The 17,780-nt window shown below is 38.5% G+C and overlaps 2 protein-coding genes across 10 annotated transcripts in view; one reads left to right on the top strand and one right to left on the bottom strand.

The window, feature by feature from the left end:
* The first annotated feature begins 1,088 nt into the window (after positions 1-1,088).
* LOC134213266 (protein phosphatase 1 regulatory subunit 42-like) lies at positions 1,089-3,191 on the top strand. The gene is made up of 4 exons (XM_062692145.1): positions 1,089-1,348; positions 1,733-2,038; positions 2,263-2,500; positions 2,572-3,191. Exons 1-4 carry the CDS (start codon positions 1,268-1,270, stop codon positions 3,078-3,080), a joined length of 1,134 nt encoding a protein of 377 aa, XP_062548129.1. The 5' UTR covers positions 1,089-1,267; the 3' UTR covers positions 3,081-3,191.
* Positions 3,192-3,235: 44 nt separating this feature from the next.
* Positions 3,236-17,780, bottom strand: part of LOC134213265 (protein daughterless) — a 124,618-nt gene continuing 110,073 nt past the window's right edge. For 8 of the 9 annotated variants that reach the window (XM_062692143.1, XM_062692138.1, XM_062692144.1 and 5 more), the window contains 2 exons: positions 8,151-8,266; positions 3,236-7,615 (listed from right to left, as the gene is read on the bottom strand). In XM_062692143.1, coding sequence (XP_062548127.1) covers positions 7,571-7,615; positions 8,151-8,266 — 161 coding nt within the window. In that variant the 3' untranslated portion in view covers positions 3,236-7,570. Of the gene's footprint in view, positions 7,616-7,978; positions 8,267-17,780 lie in introns of all 9 variants that reach the window. The other variant, XR_009979425.1, reaches the window with a different exon arrangement.

Genomic DNA, 17,780 nt, shown 5'->3' on the forward strand with positions numbered 1-17,780 from the left:
TGCATTTTGTTATTTTAACCATTAAAACGACCAAAATGATATCATATTAAGTAATCATATTCGGCGATTTCACAACATCAAAACAAGTTATCGATTTGCTCCCAAGCTTTGCTCGGGAATTAGCAAATTAAAAATTTATATTTTATATACGAATATAGATTTATTTACGAATATAAATTAGCAAAAGTTGTGCAGTCTTTTCTTGAGTGATGCGCGGTCGTGCAAATGCCAACTTTGTTTTATATACAGACATTTTCATCTGGTTTTAGAAAGCTTATTAGTTATTGATATTGAGTACCTTGTGAAACAGGTGCTCAATGACACTGAAGTTTGTTCGTATTGTAGATGAAGATGCCTTTGAAAAGTGCTTCACTTTAAAGGGTGTGCGATTCTACAATTCTTCATAACTCTATCATTACTGTGCTAACTTTTGTTTATTGTTACTCATTGCCCACTATTGATAGGTACATAAAATCTTCTTCTCTATATAATAAAAATGAGTTGTGATTTCCTTCCTGACGATTTAACTCCCGAACGGGTTGACCGTTTTGCAAGATTTTTTCCCTAATCGATTCGTTTTGAGAACCGCAAGGTTTGTATATACAAAAAGTTGGTGAATTTAACGGGGAAATGTAAAAAATCATTAAAATACTATTTTGGGTCAGCTGTTGAGAAGAAAAAAACAAACGCACGTAAATTGATCTAGAGTGCGGTGCTGCAAATAGTTCATTATGACATTTTCACCACCCGGGCAAAGCTGGGTTTCTTTCGCTAGTAATAGGATAAATTCCCAAGAAAACCCTGTTGGAAACAATTCTAAGTATATTCAAAGGATGTTTTCCATAAATTCCCATGGAGCCCTTTACCTGGCAAAGCGTCAAAAGAAAAAATTAAAATAAAAAGAAACCTGCAGAGAAAACTTCCGCCGCTTCATTCAACCCATTGAAGAGCATTATTGCATTAGTTTGGTTGATTTTATTAACGAATAAAAATAAACATCGATGAACAGCGCGGACTTGGGGCTGGAAGACGATAGCAACCGTCCCTAACGGCTTGTTTGACACGGTTGTTTATCAGGAAGGTAGGTATATAGTTTTTTCGCCGAAACTGTCTGCTGGCAAGCTGATGGACTTCACAGAGTTCAACAGAAAGCTGTCGTCCAGTGAACTTTCCCAGTTTGCTTTTCAAGGATAGGTTCGAGGAGTGTGCCGCAACAGTTAATTGAGCTGGCGAAATCCTGCAAGATTTAGCAGCGAACAGCATAGAGATGAAGCACAAGAAATCCGCGAAAAAGGCGAACACCAATCTAACACATATATATTTGAACGATAAAAATATTACCCAAATCGTAAGTAGCGTTTTCCACTGTAGAAGTAAGGTGCTTTGCCGGGTCACGCAATTTCAATAAGCGATTGCATGACGAATGAAATGCCTGTGTACTGCTCGGTTTCAGGATCAAAAAGTGCACGTGCTTACGGTTATTGTTTTGTAGACAATTCGAACGGCATGTTTTATGTATGGTGAATTAGCACGAGGTTAATCGAATTCGAAGAAAAATCATGTTCTCTAAATATGTAGATCATTTGTGGAATGTGCCATTTTTTTGGATTTTATTGATTTCTGACGTCACTATTTGGAAACGACGGGGTGACACATTTTTTTATTCCTTGTTCTTTGATTACCATCGGTATCCCCAAATGAAAACGTGTTCCTTCATCGTAACATGTTTTAGGCGAACATCTACCCTACCAAACGGATTCTTGTCCTGTATCTACACAACAATCAAATTTCCCGGATCGAAAAACTGGGAGGGTTCACGCACCTGACCCATCTCTATCTACAGTGGAACAACATTAGGAAGATTGAGAATTTGGATGGTTTGAAAAACTTAAAACAACTGTACCTGGGATACAATAAAATCGCAAAGCTGGAGAATTTGGGAAATTTGAAGAAGCTGGAACAGATTCACATCGAGCGGCAGTTGTTGGACGGAGCGGCACGGTTTGATTTCGACGAAGACTGCATGAAAGCGCTGGCGGTGAGTATGGGGAAATTCTTGGTAGGGTTTTTATATTCGCGTCTAGAAGTTGAACATGTTCAACTTTCTTTTCATGCCAACAAGAAGACAATTCATATCTACCGCGATGTCAATTTATAGTTTTTCTTGGGTATTCCAATTTAAAATTCTCGAGTTATCGACAAATAAATGTAACTGAATCAATTGTTTCAATTTACTTAATTTGTTCTATCATATTTCTACAGAACCACCTGAAAGTTTTGAACATCAAAAAACTGAAACTCACCCACATGAGCGCTCTGGAACCATTATGGAAGCTGGAAGTTTTACTTGCTTCGGAGAACAATTTCAAATCGACAGACGACATCACCCCGGTTATAAGTGCTCTCTACTCGTTGCGAGTTCTCGATTTGCAGGGTTGCGTAGCTCAGAAAGACGTACACTATAGGGAAAAGGTCACGGCCGCCGCCGGTCACAAATTACGTAAGTCAAGATCTTAGATGATTCATTTTTTAAGTAACGTTGTTCATAATCAAACTGATGAATTCTCACAGTACTTCTGGACGGCAAAATGATCTCCCAATCGACGCGCAACTTCATCAAAAACTTCCAAACCATCAAGCAGGAGAAAAAGCGCCGAGAACTGGCTGCCAACGGGGAAGAGAAAGCCAAAACCGCCGACAACAGCAAGTGTTCGCTGGACAGCAGCATCGGCAGCGAGGGTACCTTCGCCGCCGGTGGTGGACACATCCGTGGCCACTTTCCGACGAACTCGCTATTCCAGGTGACTCCGCGGCGTCCGGTGTGTCCAAGGATTCCACGTAAACCGGTCGTTCGGTCGCCGGTGCTGCTCAAAACTATGTCGGCCCACTTCGGCGATGAGATGTTTGGACGGGCTGAGATCAGGGGATTGGATGCGGGCCTGGTGATGTCGGAGCGGGGCACTCTGAGCAACAATAACGGTGTGATGCTGCAGGGGAAGGTCATGAAGGCAGAAGTTCCGGTGTTCAAGGACAAGATCCGGGTTCAGAGGAAGGTGCAATCGTTGCCGTCGATCGATTGAGGCAGGGCGGTAGGGGTGTTCGCGGGGGTGTGACTTTTTCGATTAGTTTTTAGCTAGCTGTGGTTTGACAGGATTTTTGGCGATAAATAATACAAAATTAGTGGAAAACAATGGGAATGTTTGAATTTCGGATACAGCGAAAAGCCCCAGTTGAATTATTATGGAAAAATGGCACATTTATTTTTATAACATAATATACACTGTGATTTTCATTTATCTGATTTAGATTTTGCATTTTCTCCTTCATTTACACTCTCGATTCTTCTTGTTTTCACTTATTCCTTTACCATTTCCAATCATTTTATACTAATTTTCATTGTTTTTCTTTTTTGTTTATTTGCAATTTGTTGTAACACAGAAACTTGTTTTGTTTACGATAAATACCTCTGCTGGTTTGCTTAATATTTTCGTTCTTTTTTTAGATATAGAGATGATTTCGATCTTTTGGTATCTTTCGATAATTCTTAAAAGAGTTTGAGTGAAATATTTGCATGGTTGTTGGCTTAGTTCCTACAATGATACTGATCAAGTTCCGCTCGTTCTTCTTACTTCGTTACATTAGATACGATATTACTTTTCATTGTTTTAGTGTTTTTGTTTTTGTAATACTTATCATGATTCCCTCTCAAACTTTAATGGCCGTTTTATGTCTGCTTGATTTCAGTAGACAAAATTCTAAATTTCTTATTAGGACTGCCCGCATTATTTTCGAAATGGATTATCTTCAAAAACAGAAAAACTAATATAAAATAACACAGGAAATAAGTTTCAACGTTTCTCAATGACTGTGCCTTTGATTTTTTTTTAGTTTTGAAAATTAAGTTTGTTTATGTGCACATCTTTACTTGCCTGCAAAAAATATTTACTCTACTTTCACGTCCGCGAATATAAAACGTTATAAAATATATAGGTTTTTCCATAAAAATACTTTTTTCCTCATATCTGTCTGCAGAGAAGGCAGATCTCTGTGCCTTGCTGTTTTCTCGGCTCGATTCATTAAAATTAATTTAATAAAAATAAACGTTTGAAAAAAGTATTTAAAACAAAAAAGAAATCTTTCGTTTCTCCTTTTATTTTTATTTCTCCTCTTCTTTTTTACAATCAATAATACATTGTCTATACTAGTCTGCTTGTCTACTCCGGTCGTTTTCAGTGATTTATGGGCTTAAAAAAATATTTACTTTTTAGCACGTTTCTTGATTTGTATTTTTCATATTTTCTTCTCTGTAGCAGTTTTTTTTTGTATAAAAATATAAACTACCAATATAAAAAAGAGGAAACTAAATAAAATTAAAAATAACTAATGATAAAATTTTTCTATAATCTTGTTGCTGCGATGTGTTGTTGAAATAACTTTTAGGGCCTGTCTGTGTGTTTTTGTCATCTACTTACAAAACTAGTTTCATAGAAAAAATATTAAGTAAGTTCCTTTTTCATCCATATTTATAATTTGTCACCCGTACGGGTGGACGAGGCACACTGACCGAAACCGCCGCGTTTCGATGGGAGGAAAAACCGTTCGATGCAGTTTGAAATCTATCAGTGTTGTAACAATAATTCAGGGTCTGTGATGCAACCTTAGTTAACTAGCTACCATTCTAGGGGGGGCAGAGAGAATCAGTTTTTCTTCTCATCGAGAGGGAAATTTTGTTACGTGCGCCTCGTCTTTGTTGAATCGTGTCGTGAAAATTTCTTCCAGTGCGGATGTGCTGAAATTTTGCGCTCGCGGCCTTTATAATTTATAATATATCACATGAAATCATTTCTCTCTTGGTAGAATTGGGGAAACCTTAGAAACAAAGGTTGTACAACATTTTCGGAAAAGTACTTCTGATTTTTTGTGCGCTAGTTTTGCGCTTTCGCTCACTAAGAGAGAGACTTAGGCTTTTACTCTCCGTGGTCAAGACAGTTGCAAGTAGTAAGTTGAAGTCGTGGTAGTAGAGGAAAGCTGAACTAAATCTAATGATATTTAAACTTACAGCAAAAATTCAGCAGAACACTAAATGTTTCTCGAAAAAAAAAACAGTGGAACGAAAGATCAGTTTGTACACTGAACTGATGTTTATTTCAGTGGCAATGCAATGTACGGAAGAAAACACAGAGGCGGATTTCGAGTCTATGCTTCGTAAGTATTGAAAGTTCAGCAGAAAATTAAGTAACGTATCTAAGTAGCCATGTTAGTTTTGAATTTTTGTTGTCAGATTTGACAGTCAGAGTAAGAGGGAGCATGAGTAGTAAAATTAAGTACGAAGGTCAAACTGATCAAAATACTGGTTTTGATTGCATGTGATTGGTTTTGTTCAATTGATTGTTATTGAAGTCTTGATGTAAACAAAGCATCAATTTACTACTCAGAGAAGCACAATACTGTTGTTCATTGCTATATTGGTCATGTTTTAAGGCAAATTGGGCAACTGAAAAAGTTTTATATTAAAAGAACATATAATTTAATTTTAAGTAGAGTTGTCTCACCTTTAATCTTTTAATCGATAAAACTAAAAATGATTTCAAGCCTACTTTTTATGGTGTGAATGATTTTACCAGTTGCAAAAACTCCTGTACTGTCTAATGAAAGGTTTAAGTCGCTCGAAGTTTCTCCCATTCTGCTCGTTATTTTTTGTCAACAAATGGAAACGGGATGGAAATAACTTAGAGCGACTTCAAGCTGCTTTTTAGACAGGACTAATGTTCACCATTAGTCGACTGTTCAACATGAACTCTACAATAGAGGTACTCTTTATTTAGATAAGTATGAACAATACTCTCCCATGAACTGATTTGTTTTGCGTAGGGTCTTATTACCTTGCCAAACCTTGATTCGGTTCAAAGTGACTTCAAGCCTACTAAGATAATTATCTGTTATCACAACCCATCTAAATCCCATATCAAAACTAATAATTGATATACTGCCCATGATCGCATATTTGTAACAATCGCATTTTTGTTCATTGTGTAGAAAGCCTGTGAATCGATCAGAAACCTCAATTTACTGCATCTATTCCCACAGCAGTAAAATAGGATTTACTATCTTGCATATCTGTGGTAAGCTGGAAATGATTGAGTTTGTGGGAAGGATTGACAAACGATTTACAAAATCAACCAAAATGCAAATGTTACAAATATGCGATCATGGGCAGTATACTGCTATTATGCGCATAACTGTTCCATGTACATAGGAGATCCCAGCAAACATGGGACAAATATGCCTATGACTGCAGTATATTGAAATAACGGAAATATACAAGGTGAAAAAACGAATGAATTATGTGGTATTATCTATAACATCCATGCTGTAGTTACCTGTGAACTTTAACACGATTCAGAATGGGAAAATAATTTTAAAATGGGAAAACATTATTGAAATCCGATTGATTGTTTATATCATATGTAATCATGCATGATATGCTCAATTTCCATTGAGCGTAGAGGTGTCGTAAATCACATTCTGGATTATTTTGTAGGAACATTATTATGTTTACAGATTTACACAAATGTGTATTCTGACTTCAGAAGACTTTCCCATAGCTTACATTATTCAGGTTGAGATTATTATTTTCTAGATTTTTAAAAACATTTCAACCTTTCCATGTCATAGTTCATACTATTCGTTTTTCCAACTTGGATGCTAATTTGATGAAATTTAATTCACAACACGGTTGCTTGTATTGTTTTTTCCGATATGTCCAAGAAGATTTTCTTCGAAAACTAACAAGAATGCAATGTTTCATCTCTGTATTAATTAAATAAAGTGGTTGGATGCACATATGGGACAATACCTATGCCTGGCGGAACAAACAAACTAACGTAAAGGAATGATAATAAGTGGTTAACAAAATCAATCAAGAAATAACAGAAACAATATCGAGAACAATATAAATTTATCCAGCTGCCCAATTTGACTTTATTCATTGAAAGGTTAATTTTTCTACACGAATAAAAACAGTCTGATCGTTGTGATGTTAAAATTCTTTAGTTTAAAATAAATAAGATTTTTTAACGTTCAATATCTAGTGCGCTGTAAATCTTGTGTTGTAGAGGGTTGTGTTGTGTCTGCAGATGTTTGTCCATAAGTGCCATTGCTCTGTTTTCAAAACCTTGATCCTTCGATCTCCCTCTCCTTTGAATTCCTGTTGAAGTTTGCTTTGTATTTCAACATACAGACAGCTACTTAAAAGGATAGCTCAAATTTGTTACACATTACACGACGGGTGTCACAAACCTTTCTTGTTTCGTTTAAACACATTCACTCATTGTTCTCGCAGTCACACCATATCTCAGAACCACATCCACCAATCACTACCCTGCCAGCACTCGCACGACGATTCACCTACTCCTACTACTGTTGATTTTGCTTCTGTTGCTACTGCTGCTTCTTCTAGTGCTACTGAAGTTGCGGCAGCCGATTCCACTGTTGCTGCTGCTACGGTTGCATATGTACATGTGTGCTGCTTGCAGTGTTATCTTCGAATTAAGTTATTAAAGTTATTATGCTATTGTGGTGGCCCAGGGTTGTGGGGAAGATTTGGCGGCGGGCCCTACACTCACACGCACACAAACGCGAACGGTTGGATTTTGTTTTTATCGGAGTTACGGATTGTTCATTGTGTAAGTTGAAGTTGTAGGTGGTTGTGTATTTGGATGAAACGCATGCACACACAATTACAATTGTTCACGTGGTTTTTTGGGTGATTCATTGTCGGTTGATTGGTTGCGGGAAGAGACCGAACCAATAGCCAGTTGTTGTCGTAGTAGTTGTTGTGTGGGTGATAATCAGAGGGACGCACGCGTTACACAGAAAGTAGATTGTTTGATTTTTGGTTGTTGGATGGAAGAAATTAGAGAAGAAAAGATTGCATTTTAGCACGTGCTGTTTTACTTGGTTATTGGTTGTATCATACACGCTCGATCAATGGCGTACGGTATCTCGCTTCTCGCATTCAGCCTAATTATGCCGGTACGGGTTTGAATTTTGAAGTAACGGTTACGATTTTTTTTGCTACTTATCGATGTCTCGATACGACACGCGCGATCTCAGTGCTCTCACTCTCGTTCTTGCTTGAGGTTACTTACGGGTAGTGAGGGGTACGGCGTTTGGTGTAGTATGTGAGGGGGCAGTTTGGGGCCATCTTCGGCTTTTTCCTCCTCCCTCCGCTTCAGACAGGCGGCTTTTGGGTTTAGATTGCGTTCTGAAAGAGAAATTTTATATAAATGTATTAATATTTTGCTGTTGTGTAAAATGCAAGGAAATAAAAAGAAACTGATCATGTAGGGTATGTGCCTCAAACCTTAGCCTAATATGATGTGGTTCGTTAAGCACATTTATCGTTGTAAATCTTCATATACTGAAGCTCTAACCAAAATTTAGCGACCAGACAGCTTGCTTAGTTTTGATCCTGATTGTAAAGCCAACGTCAAACGTCAAAAACAACAATAATTGTCAGAAAAATATATTAAGCTCTTTTAGTGGAATGTATTAAACCGTCTAAGACGAATTAAGTACTGTCCATTTAATTCCACCAGGTAATTTTCGTTATCTTTGCAGATACGTATTTCGACCACAACTGTGTGGTCGTCTTCAGTGTCTTGTACTTGACTCGACTCGACTCGACGAAAATTACCTGATGGAATTAAATGGACAGTACTTAATTCGTCTTAGACGGTTTAACAATAATTGTGCTCAATCTCTTATTTAAGCCATCCAAAGTAGAGCGAAATGGATTTCGTGTTCGGCAAATTTCTTCTAATCTGAGCTCTGGTGGTGGATGCTTTTTCAGTCCATGAAAGGTTGGTACATTTTATTATATATTCTAACAGAATATGCAGACGTTGTCCTGCGAAAATGCGCGTAGTGGAATGCCCATACGAAATTTCCATACGATTCTTTATTAGGTTTTTCACGATTTACTCCACCTTGTGATTTTTGCATGAGGAAATATCATATAAACCCGTCGGAAACGATAACGACAATATATCTCTACACTGGACCTGAACAATGTTTGCTGTGTGACCAAGGATTCTGTCTTGCTGGAATATCTTCTTTCAAGAGTTGTCGTAAGGAAAAAGAATTGCCACAAACCCTTATACAAATCACACGATTAACATCTCTTGCACGAAAAAATTGGAGATATCCAGGAAACTTGGAAGGACTTGCACTGCACATGGAATTTACGCGTGTCAGCTATTACGGTTTTACTTGAGCTGAAGCTCTCCTTATGTAAATTTTTAATCATACAAATTAATATCCTTCTTACCGATTAAGCTCCTACGTCATTATAGTGGGACCATCTGAATGCAGTGTGGTAAGTGCACGACAGTCACATTTTATGAAAAACGTTCATTATACCCAACGTCCATTATGCCTAACGTCCATTAAGGTTAGGCATAATGGACGCCTAACATCTTTATGCCTAACGGGGTGTACCAATATGAGTGACAAATTTATTACCACTCAGTTTCATTTCGCAGGCGGATCCCCTGCCCTCGTGGGCTGAAATCGTCAGCTTTTTGGAACAACTGGATTCAGGTTAATTGTTACAAATACAAAATGACACATGACCGCTCGTTGTACACGCTGTACTCTATAAAAAGGAACTCGGAGCAAAGAATATTTGTTTATTCGAAATGGGCATCGGTTAAAGGTCGGATACACATCGCAGGAACCAATGTACGGTGCAACGAACGCAAGACAGGCAGCAGGTGGTACGAGAAAACGCACAACCTGAGAAAACAAAATCATCAGCAGAAAGACGACTGGGGCTACAATATGGCGAGCTGACATCTGAGTTGCGCACAATCCGGGGGATCTACGATATGGCTATTTTCTAAATTGATTCAAATTAGGTCGTGCGACGCATCAAACTTCATGTTTTCACAAAGCAATGATGGAAATGATATTTTTAGGGTTCCTGGCCCACTGGCCCACTCGGATTCAATCCGGCCACATCGGTCACAATACGGAGACCTACGGAATGGCCATTTTCTAAATTGATTCAAAATAGGTCGTTTGACACCTCAAACTTCATGATTTTACAAAGCAATGGGAATGATACAAGGGCGTAACCAGAGGGGAGCAGATTGGGGCCGTTGCCCCCCTCCCCACAATGGTGGAAAGATTGAACAAGTATTGAAATGAATTCCCATGTGCACTTTACGATCCACTCATATTCAGAAATAGGTGGTTGAAATTTCAAAAGATTCCCAAAAATTTATTATATAGGGTATCCAGGACCCATATTATAAATATGAAAGTTCAAAACAATTCGAAAAATTTGAGGCTCAAGAATTCTCCTTGAAATCCTTCTAGAAGCTCCCCTGGGAACTTCTAAATTCCTCCGGAAAGTTATCCACAAATTCCTCTGAAAATCGTTCGAAAATGATCATCTCATGTAATTGTAATTTCTCCTTATCTAGAAACCCCTCACTAAATTTGTTTTTTAGGAAATTCATGAGGAAATTCCTTGAAGATTTCTTTTCTTCTCCAATTTTTTCCTTCTAGACATTTCTTCCAGAAAAATCTCCGGCATTTCCATCAGGAATACATTCGAAAGTTCCTTCAAGAATACATACGGAATTTCCTCCCAAAATTCCGCTAGATGTTTCTTCAGAAATTTATGACGGAAATCCTCCGATTTCGCTCCACAATTTCACTTGTAAATCTATAAGAAATTCCTTCGGAAATTCTTCTAGGAACTTCTCCGGACATTCCTCTAGGAACTCTTCCTTTAATCTCTCCAAGACAAATTTCAGGAGTTTTTCCGGGAATCCATAAATTCAATAGCGAAATCCTCTAGGACTTCATTCTGGAATTCTTTCCGCTATTACTTCAGAATATCCTTCAAGAATTCCTCTAAAAAATTCTTTAGGAATTTCTCCAGGAATTCGTCCAAGTATTTCCCCGGAAATTCTTCCAGGTATTTTCCCGGGAATTCCTTCAGGTACTTCTCCAGGAAATCCTTCAGGAATTTCTCCAGGAATTTTTCCGCGGAATTGTCCTAGAATGCTTTCCGGACATCACTAGGAATTTACTCCAGAATTTCATTCAGATATTTTGATAATTTGATAATTTTAGATAATTGGGTAATTTGAGAGTTCCTCCAAGACATCTTTCAAGAGTTCCTCCAGGAATTTCTTCAGAACTAACCTCCGGGAATTCATCCGGTAGTTTCTTCAGCAATTAATCTGGGAATTTCTGCATTAATTTCTCCTGGTATTTTTCCGGGAATTCCTTCAGATATTTATCCAGAAATTCCTTCATGAACTTCTCCAAGAATTAGTTCAGGACTTTCTTGTGAGAATTATTCTGGAAGTGCTTGTGGGAGTTCCTTCGGGAGCTTCTCCAGGAGTTTTTTCCAAGAGTTCCTCCGGAAATCCTTCCAGGAACTTCACAGGAAATTCCTGAAGAATATTTGGCAGGAATTTCACGGGAAATGGGATTTCGGAAGTCCCTCTAGAAATTCAACTCCTGGTATTCTACCGGCTGTTCCTCTGAATCCTGGAATTTATTCAGGCTTTCTTAGGGAATTTATATATAAAATCCTCCAGAAGTTCATCGGAGAATTTCTCTTGGAGTTCCTCCGGGAATTCCTCCGGGAGGTCCTTTGATAATTCTTCCAGGAGTACCTCCTGGAATTTTTACGGAAGTTCTTTTGGGAGTTCATCCAGGAGTTCTTACGAGAGTTCCTCTAGGATTTCCTCCGGAAATTTTTCCTGTAGTTTTTTAGGAAATTCCTCCAGAAGTTCCACCGGAAGTTCCTCCAAAAATTCCTCTGATAATTTCTCCGGAAATTCCTCCAGAAATTCCTCCGGAATAGAGTTTCCATTTCCCGGCCATTTTCGTTGTCCCGGGATTCGGGATGAACTTGTTTGTATACCCGGGAAATCCCGGGATTCCGGGATTTTTCGATGTTTCCTTATAAAACTTATTTTTTGATTAAAAAACGATTTTATTCAATGTTCAGGGGTAAAGTTCATATTTTAGAAAGGCCAGATAATACAGAGTTCAAATTGAAACTCAATTCAATTCTAATTTGAATCGATTCTTTCGAAAAAAAAAAATGACTTCAAGAAGCAAATAATATTCATGTTTTTCTCGGAAGGTAGAGGTGTGGGAGGTTTGAACTTTCGGTAGTAGTTAGTAGTTGCGCAGTAGGAGTCCAAGCGAAGCTTTGGTCAGGATCTGATCTGCAGCAAGAACCAAAAAAATAGGCAGAGCATCGGGGTCGGACCACTTGTACTTGCGCATGTGCTGGAAAGTTTGTTGTACGAAAGTCGATTGGAAGGACATGAATTGGATCAAGAATTGTTTTGGAGGCAAGAAGCTCAGGAAGACGGACTCAATGTTGGGCGGCGCTAGGAGATTAGCAAGGCGAATATTAGCTAGTGTACACAACCTCGCTGTACACAGGAGATGAGTAGGAAGCAGGCGCCAAATAGATGTAGCTGATCTTGTACTGTAGATACTTGTCGTTTAAGGTGAGTTACGGCGGCGTCCAAAAATGGCAGCCACAATGGCCGTGCTATCCCTCACCTCGCGTTTTTGCTCGCACAAATGTGAATATTTAGGCGGTTAGCACATCTGGAAACCATTTTTTCGTGTATGCTGCAAGTGAGCAAAGGTGAAAAACTACTTTCCGTTTATGTCTGTCGTTTACTTTTCGAGTTATGTGCCCTTCAAAGCGCTATGTAGAATTTTAATTGGACTCCAACGCGATTCACCTTAATTAATAGAGAGCTGTAGCTGCTGGAAAAAGTATCAGTCAGTAGCCCTCCATTGAGTGGTATAGGGGAATCTAATATTTTTTGTGAAGGTGTTCTATTAACTATCTCCGATATTTTCATGTCTGTTCCTCTCTTACTAATTTAATAATAAGATGATATCGATTGTGCATCACAAAACCTGTGCTCCGTATACATGCCTGAGCCTACTAAATAAACGAACTTGGAAAAAAATCATGTCTGATGGGAGGTATAAAAACATGATATGTATTTATCACCTAAGTGGGGTGTCGCGTTCAAAACAAATAACTTTTTTAAGAAGAAGAATTACACTGTTTGCGAACCGGAAATGAAACAGTATTTTTTATCCCGGGTATCCCGGGATTTTCGGGATTTCAAAAATAATATCCCGGGAATCGGGAAATCCCGAATTTTCCTAAATCCCGGGAAATTTTGTCCCGGAATGTCCCGGGATGGAAACTCTACTCCGGAAATTACTCCAGGAGTTCCTTCTCAGAGGAACACTCGGAGGAACTGCCGGTGAAGCTTCCGGAGGAATGCTAATAGAAACTGCCGGTAGATCTCCCGGATGAATTCCCGTAGGAACTGCCGGAGGAGTTCCCGGAGGAATTTCAGGAGGAACTCCTAAAAGAATTCCTAGAGGAGCTCCCAGAGAAACAATCGGAAGAACTTTGGGAGGAATTTCTAGCAAAATTTCTGAAGATTCTGATTCTGATTTCCTGGAAGCGCCACTGATGGAACTCCCGGAGGAATTCCCGGATAAACACCCGGATGAATTGCCTGTGGAATTCCCGGAGGAATTCTCGAAAAAACTCCCGAGAGAATTTTCAAAGGAACCCCCGGAGGAACTGACAGTGAAACCAGAAGAATTCTCGGGAAAAAATCTTGGATAATTCATCTTATAGACAAATCTCGTCTAGCTGAAACCTTTATATGGGTATGTAGCTGGACTAGACTTGAGGAGCTCCCAGAGAAATTTTCGGTGGATTTTTTCCTGAAGAGGCCTAAATGAATGCCAGAAAGAAAGCTTGAATGAATTCCCGGAGGAAATTCTGGAAAAATTCCTGGAAGAATTTTCCGAGGAACCCCCGTAGGATCTGCCGATAGAACTACCGGAATAATTCTCGGAGGAAATCCTGTAGAAACTCTTTGAGCAGCTGCCGGTGGAATTCTCGGAGAAACTCCACGAAGAATTTTCGGAGAAACTCCTGTAAGATCTCCTAGTAGATAGCCTCGAAACTGGTATAGAACAAAAATTGGGATCCATCCGGATGAAATGCAACTTGTTGCGAAAGAATTGGTTCAGGGGTTTGCATATTGTTTAAGATGATACTTTTTTTTACCGATTCTAATACGTACAGAGCACTTCTTTCGTTCAAAATATTTCAGCTATTCAATACTTACTGAGCACTTTTCCACTCGGGCTCAAAATGTTTTGCAGTTTCATTACGTACTATGATCACTTTTGCGAGCACCATGCGTGCTCAAATTGTTTTAGCGTTGTGAGCACCACTCGTGCTCAAAACATTTTAGCGATTTCATCATGCACTGAGAACTTTTGCGAGCACCACTCGCGTTCAAAATATTTTAGCTATTTTTAACACGCACTGAGCACTTTTGCGAGAACCACTCGCGCACAAAATCTTTCAGCGATTTGGATACGCACTGAGCACTTTTGCAAGCATCACTAGCGCTCAAAATGTTTTGCGATTTCATCACGAACTGAGCACTTTTGCGGGTTTAGGGTCAATTGGCCGAATGCCGTTTGGCCGAATGTCGTTTGTCCGAATGCCATTTGGCCGAAAGGGTCATTTGGCCGAATGCCGTTTGGCCGAATAGTTGAAATACGTTTCCTTACAAAGTGAGAAGCAAAAAGGAAGAAGGAAGAAAGAAGAAAAAAGGAAGAAAGAAGAAGGACACGGAAGAAGGAAGAAAGAAGAAGTAAGGAGAAAGAAGGAAGAAGGAAGAAGAAAGAAGGAAGGAGTAAAATGGCAGAAGGAAGAAGAAAGAACGAAGAAGGGAGAAAGAAGAAGTAAGAATGAGGAAGGAAGAAGGAAGAAGGAAGCAGGAATAAGGAATAAGGAAGAAGGACGAAAAAGAAGAAAGAAGGAAAAAGGAAGAAGGAAGAAGGAGAAGGAAGAAGAGAGAAGGAAGAAGGACGAAAGAAGAAGGAAAAAGTAAAAAGGAAAAAGGAAGAAGGAAGAAGTAAGAAAGAAGAAAAAAGAAGGAGGAAAGAAGAAAGAAGAAGGGATGAGGAAGAAGGTGTGAGGAAGAAAAAAGGAGAAAGTAGGAAGAAAGAAGAAGGAAGAAAACGAAGGAGGGAGGAAGAGGGAAGAAGGGAGAAGAAACAAGGAAGAAGATAGGAGGAAGAAGGGAGAAGGAAGAAGGGAAGAGGAAGAAAGAAGAAGGAAGAAGGGAGGATGGGAAAAAGAAGAAAGATGGAATAAGAAGGAAGGAATAAGGAGGTAGGAAAAAGGAAGAAAGAAGAAGAAAGAAGAGGGAAGTAGGAAGAAGGACCACTCGAAAACTGAGGTAAATTTTTTTTATCTATTCGGCCAAACGGCGTTCGGCCAAATGGCAGTCGGCCAAACGGCATTCGGCCAAATGGCCTGACACCCTTTTGTGAGCTCCACTTGCGCTCAAAATGTTTTGCGATTTCATTACGAACTGAGCACTTATGCGAGCCCCAATCGTGCTCAAAAAGTTTTAGCGATTTGAATACGCACTGAGCACTTTGCGCTCAACATAGTTTAGCGTTTTTTTTAACACGCACTGAGCTCTTTAGCGAGCACCACTCGCACCCAAAATGTTTTGCGATTTTTCATACGCATTGAGATCAGCGCTTGCGCTTTTTTGTAGTTTCATTGGCATTTTTATGTATCGGATCGGTCCATCTTTTTCCAATGCGGAGTTTATTACTTTGTTCCCATTTTGTTCATATTTATCATTAAAATCGCATCATTGTAATTTTTCTTCTAAGAATTATTGAATAACATATCCGAATTCATAACAAATATCAATAATATGTGGATTTTAGATGCGTGGAATAAACAAAAACTCGATCGACACCACAGAATAGGTGAAAATATCGACGAAATTGGCGACAAATATGTGCATGCCATGGAAATAAGCTGTCATTTACTTTCGTTGTCGATTAAGTGAAATAAACTATACATTTTTTGCTATTTTCCACACCCAAAAAACAAATTTGACAATTATTGTATAAAATCTGGGCATATACAATTCTGTAAGCTTTTTATACAAATATTGTATTAAAATAATACAAATCTGTATTATTTCAATACAATAATTGTATTGAAATAATACAGAATTTGTATATGCCCAATTATTATACAGTTTCTGCAAGGTTCTTATGCAGAACTGTATTAAAATCTGTCATCTGCTGGTTAGGTGCAGCTGATCATAATTAGGAACAAAAATGTGCACATTTAGGAACATGCGTAAAAGGGTGCGCACAATTAGGCACCAGACATCGGTTCATAAAATGCGAATTTTGTATTTGATTTTTGTCGAATTCAAGACTTTCAAGACTTCAAGACAATTAACTTTGCAGAATATCGTACACTCACGGTATGACTTTTGAAAAAACGTATTAGCAAATTAGTAATAGCAACCCCGTGACATTTTTGTCGTGAGATATCATGTTACAGTACATTGTTTTCAAAAATATGTGCAAAGTCATCTTAAATCGGAAACATCAGCAGATAGGCACGGCTGCGAGGGACCGAATACCGTTGTAAGGCGAATGCTTTTGTATGTGGGTGTTACTATTAACGTCATCAATACCAAAACGATGATTGTCAACACAACATCTTGGTTTATGATCTTGGCAACCAGGTAGCGTCAGACTGCAAAACCAAGACCGACATAGCAACACGGACAGTTGATGTACCATGCGTCTCCATATGCTCATTTGCTTATATGATTATGAATTTTTTTGATATCCCTGAAAAGATATTTTAGTTACTAGATAAAGATTGTCGCTTCGGTTCCCTTTGTTCTGCTGTCCGAAACATGTGTGGTACATACCTGTCAAATCGTATGGATTTTCCTTCTTTGACATTTATCCTCGCCAGCAAAAGATGTTCCGGACAGCGACGACAGCGACAATCTTTATCTAGTAACTAAAATATCTTTTTATCCCTGCCATCTGGCAATCCCGCCATCTGGGATGCCTATGTCATGTCATCTTGAAAAACATTCATGGGGACATAAATAAATAAGTATGTTGAAATAACTGAATATTTTAACTTCTCGAACACAAAACGTGCAGGTGACTTCACCAAGAAGCGACGAAACCGTTCTTTTTTATGATCAGATAAATATTCTCGGAATCAACTATTACCAGTCCAATCAAAGTTAATTACCTATGTGCCGGGTATTACACCAGCCGACTTGGACATTAGTTTACAATTTTCTGAAAACTCAGATGTGAATATGAATATGTACATTATGTGGAAGATTTTTATTTGAAAAATGTATTAGAGGTAACCACTTTCCCTTCCCAGTAACTGGTTAATTTCTAAGGTCGTGGGCTACAAATGCGGCATATGACCATCACAAATTCTTTAATTCTCAACTTTAACATCTGTATTGTTATGCGCCTGTGAAATTTGGTGTACATTACACCAGATTTTGACTTTTGGAAATAGGAATAGAAAAATATGTGGTGAAGTTTATAAAAATCTGATCTGGGAACAGAATGGAGATCTTTTAGGTTGATTTCATGTACTCATTGAACTGCTCAGAAGAAATGAATGTGTGATGATGAAATACGACCGTTTGGCAATAGCAACAAAGTACGAAATAATCTCTTTAATAAAGATATAAAAAATAAAAATAAAGCATTAAGTAAGTTATGTCTCATACAACGAAAGTCGAAAGTCAGCGACTGCTTCGGGCTCCGGTTCAACAATTTTCAACTCAAAACATTTCAGTTTTAAC

Source organism: Armigeres subalbatus, chromosome 2 (genome assembly GCF_024139115.2).
Source record: "Armigeres subalbatus isolate Guangzhou_Male chromosome 2, GZ_Asu_2, whole genome shotgun sequence".
Taxonomy (NCBI): domain Eukaryota; kingdom Metazoa; phylum Arthropoda; class Insecta; order Diptera; family Culicidae; genus Armigeres; species Armigeres subalbatus.

What these genes read in the sequence shown, in the direction of transcription:
- LOC134213266 (XM_062692145.1), top strand. Translation starts at nt 1,268, where the DNA reads ATGAAGCACAAGAAATCCGCGAAAAAGGCGAACACCAATCTAACACAT. An exon ending in ATAAAAATATTACCCAAATC is followed by an intron (nt 1,349 to 1,732) that starts GTAAGTAGCGTT and finishes AACATGTTTTAG; the next exon opens with GCGAACATCTACCCTACCAA. An exon ending in ACTGCATGAAAGCGCTGGCG is followed by an intron (nt 2,039 to 2,262) that starts GTGAGTATGGGG and finishes ATATTTCTACAG; the next exon opens with AACCACCTGAAAGTTTTGAA.